General features: G+C 41.0%; 1 protein-coding gene across 1 annotated transcript in view; it reads left to right on the top strand.

The window, feature by feature from the left end:
• Nucleotides 1–12,319, top strand: part of SELENOF (selenoprotein F) — a 30,861-nt gene extending 18,542 nt beyond the window's left edge. The window contains exons 4-5 of the mRNA XM_075424858.1: nt 9,117–9,166; nt 11,347–12,319. Of these exons, the coding sequence (XP_075280973.1) occupies nt 9,117–9,166; nt 11,347–11,478 (182 nt within the window). The 3' untranslated portion in view covers nt 11,479–12,319. The remainder of the gene's footprint in view (nt 1–9,116; nt 9,167–11,346) is intronic.
• The last annotated feature ends 663 nt before the right edge of the window (nt 12,320–12,982 follow it).

The following is a 12,982-nucleotide window of genomic DNA, read 5'->3' as shown; positions in this document are numbered from 1 at the left end:
TTGGTTTAAGTTGACTTTTCAGTGGCAGCCGTGTCCTGTTCATGATGAGATAGGACATCACAGTGTCTAGACTCATACGTTCTTTCCAGTTTAACAAAAACTGAATTAGGCTGTTTTTTTCATTGAGCATTTGTTTCATATTTCTCTGCATTCTTTTTGTTCTATAAAATAACTCACCTCTCCCAGTGTGACTCTCTTAGTTAAGAAATGGATGTGCTCCCGGTAAATCTGTTGCAGAAACAAGGTCCTGAATCCTTGAACTCGTGCAGTATGCAACTACGTTAGAGCCTCTGACTTCAGAGTCAGTAAGCACTCTATTATAGTGCCCAAGTTCTGCAAGTATGAGGGGGATTCTTGTAGCTACTAAAATGTAATTTGTTATGGGATTCTATTTTTAGGTAAGATCACTTATTTCCTAGTTATTTTAATCTGTAATTCTTAAGTACTGGTGAAAAAGTGTTAGAAAGTTCTATTAACCTTAAATGTTGCATTAGTAGAAATATTAGTAAAACTCTTGCTACGAAATGTGGGATATTGTAGTGGGAGACATGCATTGTTTTGTCATGATCTTTTGTAAACAGATGATTTGCAAACTAAAACAGTACTTCAGATTTAGAAATGTCTCTTGCCCTACTGCTTCTACAAAGTACCCTGTCTTTGCTTTTTGCTGAAGTTCCTTATTCAGGCTTGATGGTAGCTCTGTCTTGGATTTCCTTTAGAAAGCATGGGGTGCTTTGTATATTATCATGAACAGCTGCATTGTAACTTGATTAATAGACTACAAATAGTAGTTACTGAGTGCCATATGGATACTTAAATTTAAATTCTTATCTCAAACTGAGGTCTCCAAAAGGTAAAGAGCTATAGCCATTAAAATGTAAATGAGTGCTTCGTATTTGCTGTAATTCCTTCTTTTTGCTGGGCTCTCATGGTATCTTTTGAAGCAGGCTCATGTGATCTTCAGAACTGCAGAGCATGTATTTGTCCCCAAAACAAATTATTAAAGAGTCTGAGGAAAGAAATTAATACTTTTGGTTTGCCTGTATTCCCAGCGATTCAGACATTCACATTTTTAGCAAATATTGCCAGTTGTCTTAGCAATGCTTAGGTATTTGTGACATAATTAAATGCTGGGTTTTCCACTCTTCATAAAATATCACTCTGCTACTCTTTTGTTTGTTTGTTTTGGCTGCTTTTCTTTTCCATGGGTTTAACACTTGATAATTAGCAATGCCTCAATAAAACCATTGTTTTATTTGAGTTCGTTTCAGGTACAGAATGTCAAGTCTGTGCTATAGTCAAGTCCTTTTTGCCTTTTTTATGTACAAGTTGTGACATTCTGCACAAATTTGTGTTGCTAGTAAATTTTTTTGCTTCCAAACTGTTTGTGTCTTATAATCCAGGGCCAAGGTAAGCAAACTACCCTTACTGTGTTGGTTTATGCCAAGTAATTCCACATTTGCTTTCTGTTTATGGAAATTAACTTGGAACAACTTAGATGTACTTTACTCATCCTCTTGTCTATTAGTGTTAGATCACTTCATTTTTTCCTAAAACTCATTTTGTATACGTTTAGTCTTTCTTATTTTGAGTGTTAAAAATCAGTTGTATGTGCTGCATTGAGTTGCATGAGGTACCATGCTACTGTTCGATAAAATCTAAGTCTTTTGAAAGATAGTAATAACTCATGTGCTTCCTATTGCTAATTCAGTGTGAAACATTTGAATGTATCACAAAAAGACTTTAAACATTTCTCTGAAAATAGATCATGCTTTATACTAATTTTGACACATTCCTCCTTACTCATGAATGATGATGGAAGTGTTAATTTCTGATGTTGCTCTCGGAGCACTAGCAATTCTTTGCCCTGATCACATAATGGGTTCTCTTGGTGCAGGACTGAGAGACAGGAGGAATAGTCACAGTCATCAAAAAAGTATACTGCTGCTTTTCAGTGTGCAATCAGCATTTCCGATGAGACTTACCTGTAACATGAAGTTGTGTATCTGTACACAGCATCAAGAGTTTAGGAAAAGCTACAGGGTTATGTGTCCTAGAAAAACAGCATAAACTGAGAAGGGTATGTCCAGTTTAAGAAGTTGGATGAATCCCCGTGGGCATACATAGTCCTCGTAAGTGTTACAGCAGTAAGCAATGGCATAAATCTAAACTAAAAGCACAGCTTTTTAAATAACAAAAGGATCAGAAGTTTGAACAAGTGGACTTTTCCATTACTGGCAGATACTTAATCACATTAGATTCTTGCTAGAGGACATGCTGAAGCTTACTAGGAGGAAAAATTGTGCAGTAAAAATTTATTGCTGACCTTGTGCTGAAGATTTGACTAGCTCTGACTTGTGCTTTTCTGCCATTAAAATCTGAAATTGATAGAGACAGTAAGGTTTTCAATCTCCTCCAGGCCTTTCTGATTTGAGGCCATTATTATCTTAATGCGTGTAGAGAAAGACAAGGTTAAAAATGTTTGTCTGTGTGCATAGTTGTTTGAAAACCAGTGTGAGATTTTACTGCCATTGTATATTGGCTCCCATTCAAGTATTAAGAGGTAAGTTTAATTTTTTATCAACATCATTTTGTATTTTTTCAGTTACAGATCAAGTGGGAGATCTTCGCTCCTAAAGCAGGAATCTAAATAATGTGAATATTCCTGAATGTAGATATCCTTGGTAGTCTGGATCATGCCTTTAATATATAACAGTAGGTAGCCAACTGTATTTAAAAAGAAGTTATGCTTAGCATATAGATCTGCAACTCTACATGGAGAGATGTGGTGTCACATCCATTTTGGATCAGGAAGATTTCTTATGGTATATCCTGCTGTACCTCAGAGAATAGCACAGGTATGTGCATGCATATACATAGACTTGCCGTTTGGGCCTGAGTGATTCTTAGATTGCTTAGTAATCTCCACTGAGGACTCTAGGCTTTAGTTCCAACAGACTAGTTTTCACAGGCTTCCTCAAAACAGAGGTATTATATATCAAAACAAAGTGACATTGTAACAGTAACAGTGAGTTTCCTCATTCTGCTGTGTTTGTAGGCAGAGACTGCGCTTAGGTCTGTAACAGTACTGTTCAGTATTACTTCTCTTTGCAAAACAGTTTGGAGCTGGGCAGGCTTCAAAATGCCAGTACGCATCTGAGGCTTTTCTCTGACCTTTCAGTTGTAGTTGATTGCATGGCAATCACGCCTGCTCTGTACACTCACCTCAGGCTTGCCTGCAAATGGAAGGCATATGCTTTCATACTGCACATGTTTTATAAGAGCGTAAGGTGAGGTGATTTTTGTAACATTACGTGAAAGGACAGTTGCAAAGCTGGCAGTAGAACAGCTCTGACTTCTAGTCTGGTGTTTAATTCACCGGAACATAGTGTCATGGCACCAAGCTCAGAGTTCATCTTGTGGAAGTCAAAGTGGAAAATGCCTTCCCTGCTCACCCATGGTTGGATTATATAAATGCTTGTTTCTCTGCAGTGTGTAATTTCTAAAGCTGCCACAGGAAGAGGAAAATGGGGACGTAGCTAAGATTTTAGTATTCAACATCCAGCTGTTAAATAGTGGTATAAAGATGTTGCGTCCAATGCATGCAGCATGGGCAACAAACAGGAGGAGTTGGAAGCCACCACACTGCTAGAAAATTATGACCTAGTTGCCCTTACTGAAACTTGGTGGGATGAATCCCATAATTGGAGTGCAGCTATCAATGGCTACAGGCTGTGCAGAAGGGACAGGCAAGGAAGCAGGGCGGAGGTGTTGCTGTCTACATCAAGAAGTGGAAAGAGTGTGAAGAGCTGTCTCTGAAGAACAGCCATGAGCAGGTTGAAAGCTTATGGATAAGAATTAGAGGCCGAGGCAACAAAGGGAACCTTGTGGTTGGTGTCTGCTACAGGCTGCCTGATGAAGGGGAGCCTACTGACAAAGCCTTATTACTCCAGCTACAGGATGCATCACGCTCACAGTCTCTCATCCTGCTGGGGGACTTCAACCACCCTGACAGCTGCTGGAAAAGTAGCACGGCGAGCTGTAGGCAATCCAGGAGACTCCAGGAGTGCATTGACGATAACTTCTTAAGCCAGGTAATGGACAGCCCCACCACAGGGGATGCAATATTGAACCCCTTGGTCACCAACGCAAATGAGCTCAGAAGTGACGTCAAGATTGGAGGCATCCTGGGCTGCAGTGAGCACGCACTGGTGGAGGTTGCAGTCCTGAGGGATGTGGGTCAGACTAAGAGTAAGGTCAGGACCCTCAACTTTAGGAAAAAAAAATTCCAGCTCTTTAAGAAGTTAGTCAATAGAACCTCCTGGGAAACTGCCTTTGGGGACAAGAGAGCAGGACAGAGCTGGCCAGTCTTTAGGGACACTTTCCATAGAGTGCAAAAGCTGTTGATCCCCAGGCGTAAGAAGTCAGGCAAGGAGGGCAAGAGACTGGCATGGCTAAGTTGAGACCTGCTGGACAAACTAAGAGGCAAGAGGGAACTGCACAGGCAGTGGAAGCAGGGACAGGTATCCTGGGAAGAGTGCACGGATGCTGCCTGGTTGTGCAAGGATGGGGTCAGGAAAGCCAAGGCATGGATGGAGCTGAACTTGGCAAGGGATGCTAAGAATAACAAGGGCTTCTCCAGGTATGCCATCCAGAAAAGGAAGGTCAAAGAAAGCGTAACGCCTGCGATGAGCAAGACTGGCAAACTGATAACAACAGACGAGGAGAAGGCTGGGGTACTCAACAAGGCTTTTGCCTCCGTCTTCACTGGCAACCTCTCTTCTCACACCTCTTGAGTGGGTGGACTGCAAGACAGGGATTGGGGGAGCAAAGTCCCTCCCACTGCAGGAGAAGATCAGGTTTGTGACCACCTGAGGAACCTGAATACACAGAAGTCTATGGGACCCGATGAGATGCATCCAAGAGTCCTGAGGGAATTGGCTGATGTAGTTGTCAAGCCACTTTCCATGATATTTGAAAAGTCATGGCAGTCAGGTGAAGTCCCTGAAGACTGGAGGAAGGGAAACATTGCACCCATTTTTAAAAAGGATAGAAAGGAGGACCTTGGGAACTACTGACCTGTCAGCCTCACCTCTGTGCCTGGGAAGATCATGAAACACTTCCTCCTAGAAGCTATGCTAAGACACGTGGAGAACAGGGAGATGAATTGAGACAGCCAGCATGGTTTCACCAAGGGCAAGTCCCACCTGACCAACCTCGTGGCCTTCTATGATGGCGTGACTACATCAGTGGACAAGGGAAGAGCTATGGATGTGATCTCCTGGACTTCTGTAAGGCCTTTGACATGGTCCCCCACAACATTCTTCTCTCTAAATCGGAGAGAGATGGATTTGATGAGTGGACTGTTTGGTGGATGTGGAATTGGTTGGAAGGTTGCATCCAGAGGGTAGTGGTCAATGGGTCAGTGTCCAGATGGAGATCGGTGATAAGTGGTGTCCCTCAGGGATCTGTACTGGGACCAGTACTGTTTAATATCTTCATCTATGACCTAGACAGTGGGATCGAGTGCACCCTCAGCAAGTTTGCAGACAACATCAATCTGAGTGCTGTGGTCGACATGCCTGAGGGACGGGCTGCCATCCAGAAGGACCTGAACAAGCTCAAGAAGTGGGCCCTTGTGAACTTCATGAGGTTCAACAATGCAAAGTGGAAGGTCCTGCACCTGGGTTGGGGCAACCTCCAATATCAATACAGGCTGGAGAATGAAGGGATTGAGAGCAGCCCTGCCCAGAAGCACTTGGGGGTACTGGTGGATGAAAAGCTGGACATGAGGCGACAATGTGCGCTCACAGTCCAGAAGGCCAACCATATCCTGGGCTGCATCAAAAGCAGCTTGGCCAGCAGGTCGAGGGAGGGGATTCTGTCCCTCTTCTCGGCTCTAATGAGACCCCACCTGGAGTCCTGCATCCAGCTCTGAAGCCCTCAGCACAAGAATGACATGGAGCTGTTGGAGTGGGGCCAGAGGAGGGCCCCAAAAATGATCCGGCAGATGGAACACCTCTTCCGTGAGGGAAGGCTGAGAGATTTGGGGCTGTTCAGCCTGGAGAAGAGAGGGCTCTGGAGAGACCTTAGTGCAGCCTTCTAGTACTTAAAGGGGGCCTACAAGAAAGCTGGAGAGGGACTTTTGACAAGGGCATGTAGGGATAGGGCAAGAGGTAATGGCTTTAAACTGAAAGAGGGTAGGTTTGGACTGGCTATAAGGAAGAAGTTTTTTACATTGAGGGTGTTGGAACACTGGCACAGGTTGCCTAGAGAGGTGGTCTGTGCTCCATTCCTGGAAACATTGAAGGCCAGGTTGGACGGGGCTCTGAGCAACCTGATCTAGTGGTAGATGTCCCTGCTTATTGCAGGGTGGTTGGACTAGATGGCCTTTAAAGGTCCTTCCAACCCAGCCTATTCTATGATTCTACAATGTGCAAGTAGCCTTCGGACATAGGATCATAGGAAGCAACACTGTTGATGTCAGGGTACAGGGTGGAAACTATTAGGGCAGTGCTGAAGGTGGGGGCCTGCGCACCACATCGCATGTAAGCAAGCGAGCAGCCACGTGTCCTGAAATGTGCACTGTAGCTACATCTGACTTCTTAACCCTTCAGTTCCATTCCAAGGCTGTCAACTTAGGGCATGATTTTGTGGAAAGAAAAAATAAAAAGTTTTGATGGGATAATCTGTGTTTTTAGTGCCTGTCAGTATATTAGTTTCTCACTTTAGCTTCCTAAAGTGAGAATATACAAAGTGAGTTTTTTGTACAGGGAGTGTTTTTCTTTGCATTGCAAATTCAAGTGACCAATGCAGAAAGTCACTATGATCAGTATTAGAAAGAAATATGCCGTTAACAGAAATCGATTTTGTTCCAGCTGTCTAAAATTTCAGGAAAAACACTCTATAGTGCTTCAGCTTTCAGAAGATTTAGACATTTGACATTGATACAAGTCTGTAATAGCTACTTTTAAAGTGACAAAATGTAATACTGCCTATAGAATACTTTCTTCTTCCACCTAATTCTGTTCCCATTTTATGTGAACTTGTTCAGTCTGGCACTGCAGCCAGAGAACAGCCATTCCTGTCCAAATGAGCTTTCATCTGTCACTCAAGTAACAAATCCTCACACCTGTTACACGCTTGAAGTGCTGTAACCTGAGTTAATGCCCAAAGGCTAGTCTTTAACACCATGGAGTTCCACAGCTCAGATTTGCTTCTGAAACTTTATCCATTTTACTGTGCTCTTACCGTTTTTAAGTTTTGCAATTAAAAGTTACTCACTGTACTGACTGCTTCTTACAACCTCCTTTTCATATAAAGCCCTAGAGACTGATTTCAGGTTTAGATTTAAATGGAAAAAAAATGTGGAAAAACTTCCCATGAAATAGTTTATTGTGCTGTGGACCTAACAAAGAATAAGAAATATCTTTGGCACTTTTTTTGCATGCTACTGTTGATGACAGCCAAGATAACTAAGAGGTCACAAGGACGTGGGAGACACTGCAGCTGAAAATTATGTCTTTGAGTTTAAATCAGAATTGAACTGCAGTATGTGAGCAAGTACTGGTTATTTAGTGCTATTTTAAATTGTTACACAAGTATAGCTTACAGTATGACATTAGTGTATAGTTCTATAGAAAGAATGAAAACAAGCTGTATTTTCTTCTTCAGGGGTCATGGGTAGCTTTCTTCATGGCAGCTCATTGGGCCATTGGTGTTTTTTTAACTTGTGTATCCTGTGCAGGAGTTGATGAAGCAGGCAGAGTGTGGGATTTTGATCTGTTCCAGGAGCTCAGTGGAAGAGGGAAGAAAATAAGTGCCACTCTGTATATGCATGCTGAGAGAGTTAAGGTTAAGTCTACCGGAATACTAAGATAGGTACAAAGATGCCAGGGGACATCTCTACAATTACTGAGGAAAGCATTACACTTCGTGAGGCAGTGTGAAACCCTAGTCCCGAGACTGCGCTCATCTCCATGCACCAGGGATGCACTGCAATTTGTGAGAGATTCATTGTTGTCTAACCCTGAAGAAGCAGCTTTAACATGCAGCTGGTGCCTTCGTGACAGTCAGTCCGCACTGACAGGGTCCATCCGTGGGGAGACTCTGCTGACATACTACAGGAGTGTCCTGGATCCATGTAATGGCCATACAGCTATTAAATGCAGCCTTCAGCATAACCTGAGTGTACGAAGGAGGAATGAAGACTGCTGTTTTCTAAATAAATTTTAAATACTTGTAGAACTCAGACATTCATTAGGCTAAAGTGTTTGGAAGTTGAGGATTATGCTCACACTTTGTCCTGAAATAATTCATACTATCTTTTTGTTTTAAAGGTAATGTTAACACAAGACCTGGGTTGTGCTGTAGGTAGACAGGGACTCTGCTGCTGTTAATGCCTGCTGTTTGCTGACTGATGCTTCAAGCCAAGAATTGTTCAGCAGCAGCCCACCTCCGACCTGAACTCCTCTCTGCGTAGCTACATGACAGGGCATAGAGTCCCTCTTAAAGCTGATTGCCTTTAGGAGTGTCAAGAGAAAAGGAGATGCGAGCTTCTCTTCTTGTTTTCTGTTCTTGTTTTCAACTTGTAACCTCAGAGATCTCTGCAAGACAAGATTGTCCGGCTTGTCTGCAAGCGTAACACCTCTACCCACAGTTTCCTCTGTGCCCCTTCAGCCGCACTGCCGCAGCTTGCGTGGACTGTGCTGATGGGAGGCGTCTCGTGCTCAGCCTCCCTCACAAAGCTTATCTTCAGCCAGATTTTGATCGCTCTAACGCTTTTCCTCGCATTTGGGTATCACAGCAGCATATGGGCCAGTCTGCTGAAGACTCAGTTGTACACACACATAAACTGATTTAGACAGTTGCACTAGTATTTGAGGAAAATCCAAGCAGATATGAAGCTTGTTTGGAATACTAGCAAAAACAGGGTGTTCCTTAGGGACAGTAGGTTTAGTATTACTAATTTTGTGAGGATATTGAGAGTTTTAACACTAAAATACCTTCTAAAGCATCATTCCCAAAGAAATAATTCAGGGAATACTAGCTTGAATGTAATCTACTTTATGCAAGTGAAGAAGAGTTTGATTGTCTTTCTTTTCTCCAAACCATAGCTTTTGTCAGGAGCGATAAGCCAAAACTCTTCAGGGGACTGCAGATCAAGGTGAGTAGTAACCTAACTTTTTTTATTTGGAATGTTAGGAAGAATTAAGTTTGGTGGAGGTAGTCTTTCTGTGGATTGTTCCTTATTTGCTAATCAAGTAATCCTTTAGCAGAGGACATATATTTGCAGTCCCAGTATAAACATTTACAAGTTCATGCTGCTAATATTAATTGGGTTATTGCTCAGTAACTGTTTGGTACCAATTCTTTGTTGTTGTTGGTTGGGGTTTTGTTGTTGTTTGTTTTTAATCCATGAAAAAATACACTGGAACCCAAAAGTAATAGCAGATGGCAAAACAACAATGTGAGGAATGCTTGCATTCTGTCCTTGCTCTGTGGATATCTTGGATTTACTTAAGCTTATTCTGCCATGGTTTCCTTTTCTCCTATTCTCTTCTCCTCTCATTTTCTGATGGAGCTGCCATTTCCAGACATCAAGTAATTCTCAGATTTTTTTTTTTCTCTTCCCTCTCAGAATTTCCTTGCTGTGTTCTAGAATTCTGTTTTTCTTTATAGTCAAACATCCAGCTTTATAGAAATGCACATGCTGAATGATGTTTCTTGTGACTTGCATATATGCAAAGCTGCATAAGCTGCACTGCCTTAAGCTCAAACAATTCTTTGGTTTCAAGATCCAGTGTAAGACTTCACCTTCCTCTTAAAATCCTGTGTGAGCTTCCAGCGTACTTCACAGATATATATCTTGATTCTCATATCTTGTGCTCCCATCTCCATTCACCAAATGGCACCATCTGGAATCACTTCGTAGCTATGCATGGCTGCAGTAAGTGATTTGTCTTCTCAGCAGCAGATTCCATCTAAAACAGATTTCCTCTGTCTCGTGCATTCATGTCTCCCAGTCCTCCAGTTTCTTTCAAAAGCTTTCTCTCCTTCTACATGTCTGACTGTTTCATTTTTGTTTTAAACTCTGTGGCTGTATTGAACATCAAAGCAGTCTGGAATACAATTGGTACAGAGCACTATCAGAAAAAAAAAATAGTGTAAATGGATCTGTATTTATTTTACAAGACTTTCAGAAAATAGATTAGAGATGCCACTAGCTTCATTAAGTAAAACCAACTAGCTTAGCTCAGTAGGGTAAAGTAAAATACTCCTGGGTAAATCTTTCCATAAACTTAAATGGTTAGAGCCTTCTAATACTGTTAAAAGCTTTTATTTGCATTACGTATTTTGCGACTTAGTGAGTCTTCAGAAGCATTAAAGTATTATGTTACCAGCAAAGCTTCGTAGGCACAGATGCAACACAATGGGAAAGAATGTGATTACATTAGAAATTGATAGTAGAACTTCGAGCTGTTAAAGTGACTGGAAGTTTCTAAAATGGTGAAAATGCTATTGATGATATGAGAAAAATCATTCAGCTGCTTGATTTACTTTCCTCTCTTTGACATTAAATGCAAGTCAGAAGGCGGAACTGAAGCTGTTCCCTACTTGCTTGACTTAAGACAAGTAGCTCTGAGAAAGCATCTAATCCAGAGCTGCAGACACTGGCCAACTGCTGGCGGTGGAGTGTGCAACCTGCGGCATCTCTCTGTCTTTAAAGTTTCAGTGTGGTGTCTCCCCTCTTACTGGTTCTTCCCTCGCATACACACATGCACAAAACTGTAGCTTTGAAAACCTACTTCTTTGAATCTGGACAGCAGGTACTGGAGAGGGGGTAGCAGCATAGGAGAGAACAAGCTGAAAGACTGATCTCATAAGCTTAATATGATTTTTATAGATGTTTTCTTCAAGAAAAGTAGAATACATTGTTGTTAAACACTCTAGTAATGAAATTCATAAAATCAGAATAAAATACATGGCACTGGAATATTTACAGCATTGAGCATTGTCAGAAACAACGAAGCTCATTTGTTTTTTAAGAATTGTAAGCTTTAAAAAGCCAAAGCTTAGGTTGATTTCTTAGCACAAATTGTATTGCCAGAGTTTGCCCAGAACACTCTGATTTAATTTAGTGGTCTCTTCTTAACTATTCACACTCCATGGTGTGTCACTCTTTGGACTTTTTACTCTTCTTGTATTGACATCTTTTTAACTGATTTAAAACAATTAGGGAGGGAGGAGTGTTAATATAGAGAATGCATTTCCCAGATCAGGTAACTGACTTTTTGTTTGTTTTTTGTTGGTGGTTTTTTTTTTTCTCTCTCTTTCCCCCTGCAGTATGTGCGTGGTTCTGACCCTGTACTAAAGCTGCTGGATGACAGTGGGAACATTGCAGAAGAACTGAGCATCCTCAAGTGGAATACAGATAGCGTGGAAGAATTTCTAAGTGAAAAATTAGAACGTCTATAAATCATGGCTTTCAGTCCTCCTTCCTTTTTGTGTTTGTCATGGTAATCTTCTCAGATGTAGTATGCCACAATTGAAAAAACATTCCAGCTTCTGTATTTTAAAATATCTGTTGTGCTGTACTAAACATCTTCTAAGTAGAAGCAGCAGCTTCAGCACACATATCTGACAAGCTAACAAACAGAATAGCTTGTCTTAATGCATTTCAGCTCTTAATGCATTTATCACTAACAAAATGCTTTGTTTCAAAGTTAATTATGCAAATATCAGTTTGCTATAATTGGGTCTGTTTTTACAAATGCTCTTAAAACTGAAGAGCTTTAAATAATTTAAATGATTACCATGCTTTTTGTCTGCTGCTGTTTATAAGAAAGTCAGAACCAAATGCAACGTACTATCTCCCAAAGAAACTTGACTGCTAATGCCCTCTTCGTTTTTGAACGGTTGTTTTTATAGGAGCTTTGTTCACAGTGAGTATCTAGTTCACAGGTGTTGACGCTGACGGAGGAACTCATGCTCTGGTACTGTGAAACATTTTGTAAGTACACTTTAGTGAAGACTACATAGAAAACCCCTGAGGTATATGGAAGTCAGATGTCAGGTGTGCTTTAAGTGTTTTGCTTCAGAAAACATGAGATGCAAGTCTTGAAAAAACTTTCACAAGTTTATTGGAAGTCTGTTTATCAAATGAATTTATAAACTTCTTTCAAAATGTGTATTTTTCTTTCTCAGTGGAAATTTACATGAACAGGGGATACAGACAGTATGTATGGTAATGAGTCATCTGTTATGACTTGTCAGGTTTTTTCCACTTAGAGTCAATAAATATGGTAAGCAAGAATAATGTGGGTTTTTTCTGGTCTAATTAGCAAATAAGCCTTCCCCTTACATACTACATGCACACCAGTTTTTGGTTGGATAGGTGTTATGCCGTGGCCTGAATTGGTATTCAGTTTTTCTCTTCATGTATAACTTTATATCTGAAGAAATTTCTCTACAATTTGCAGCTTTTATTCCTAACTTCTGAGAAGAAATCATCAGCTTCATAGCAGAATAGTAAAATTGAGACTGAGACCACACTAAACTATCAGAAGGAATACACTAACGTGATTCTTTAGGCAGAGCTTTCTGAGTTTTTATTCTTGAAATATTCTTACAAATTTGTAGAAGGTGCATATAGCTAGCTTATATGATGTTGTCCTCTTTGTTCTCTTTCTCACTCTTATTCTATGCCTTTCACTCCTATCCTTATAAAACATGCTGGTCATCTCCCAGATGGTCTTGGTGTGGGACAGCTACAATAGTGGTCATCGTCTTAGAGAAATACGAACTCTACACAAAAAGCACAAATCTTTGCAGCTTGTGCTGACTTACCAGAGCCGAACATGGATTTGTTCTTGGGTCAAGCAATGTATTCGTCAGCAGATGAGCTACAACCAAAACATACGGCATGACAACCCAATATTTTGGTAGTAAAAAATATGCTGCTATCCACTGGTCTCTTAAT

This window comes from Opisthocomus hoazin, chromosome 6 (genome assembly GCF_030867145.1).
Source record: "Opisthocomus hoazin isolate bOpiHoa1 chromosome 6, bOpiHoa1.hap1, whole genome shotgun sequence".
Classification (NCBI taxonomy): Eukaryota; Metazoa; Chordata; class Aves; order Opisthocomiformes; family Opisthocomidae; genus Opisthocomus; species Opisthocomus hoazin.
The sequence above is the reverse complement of the archived record's forward strand: the minus strand, read 5'-3'. Positions and strand labels throughout refer to the sequence as shown.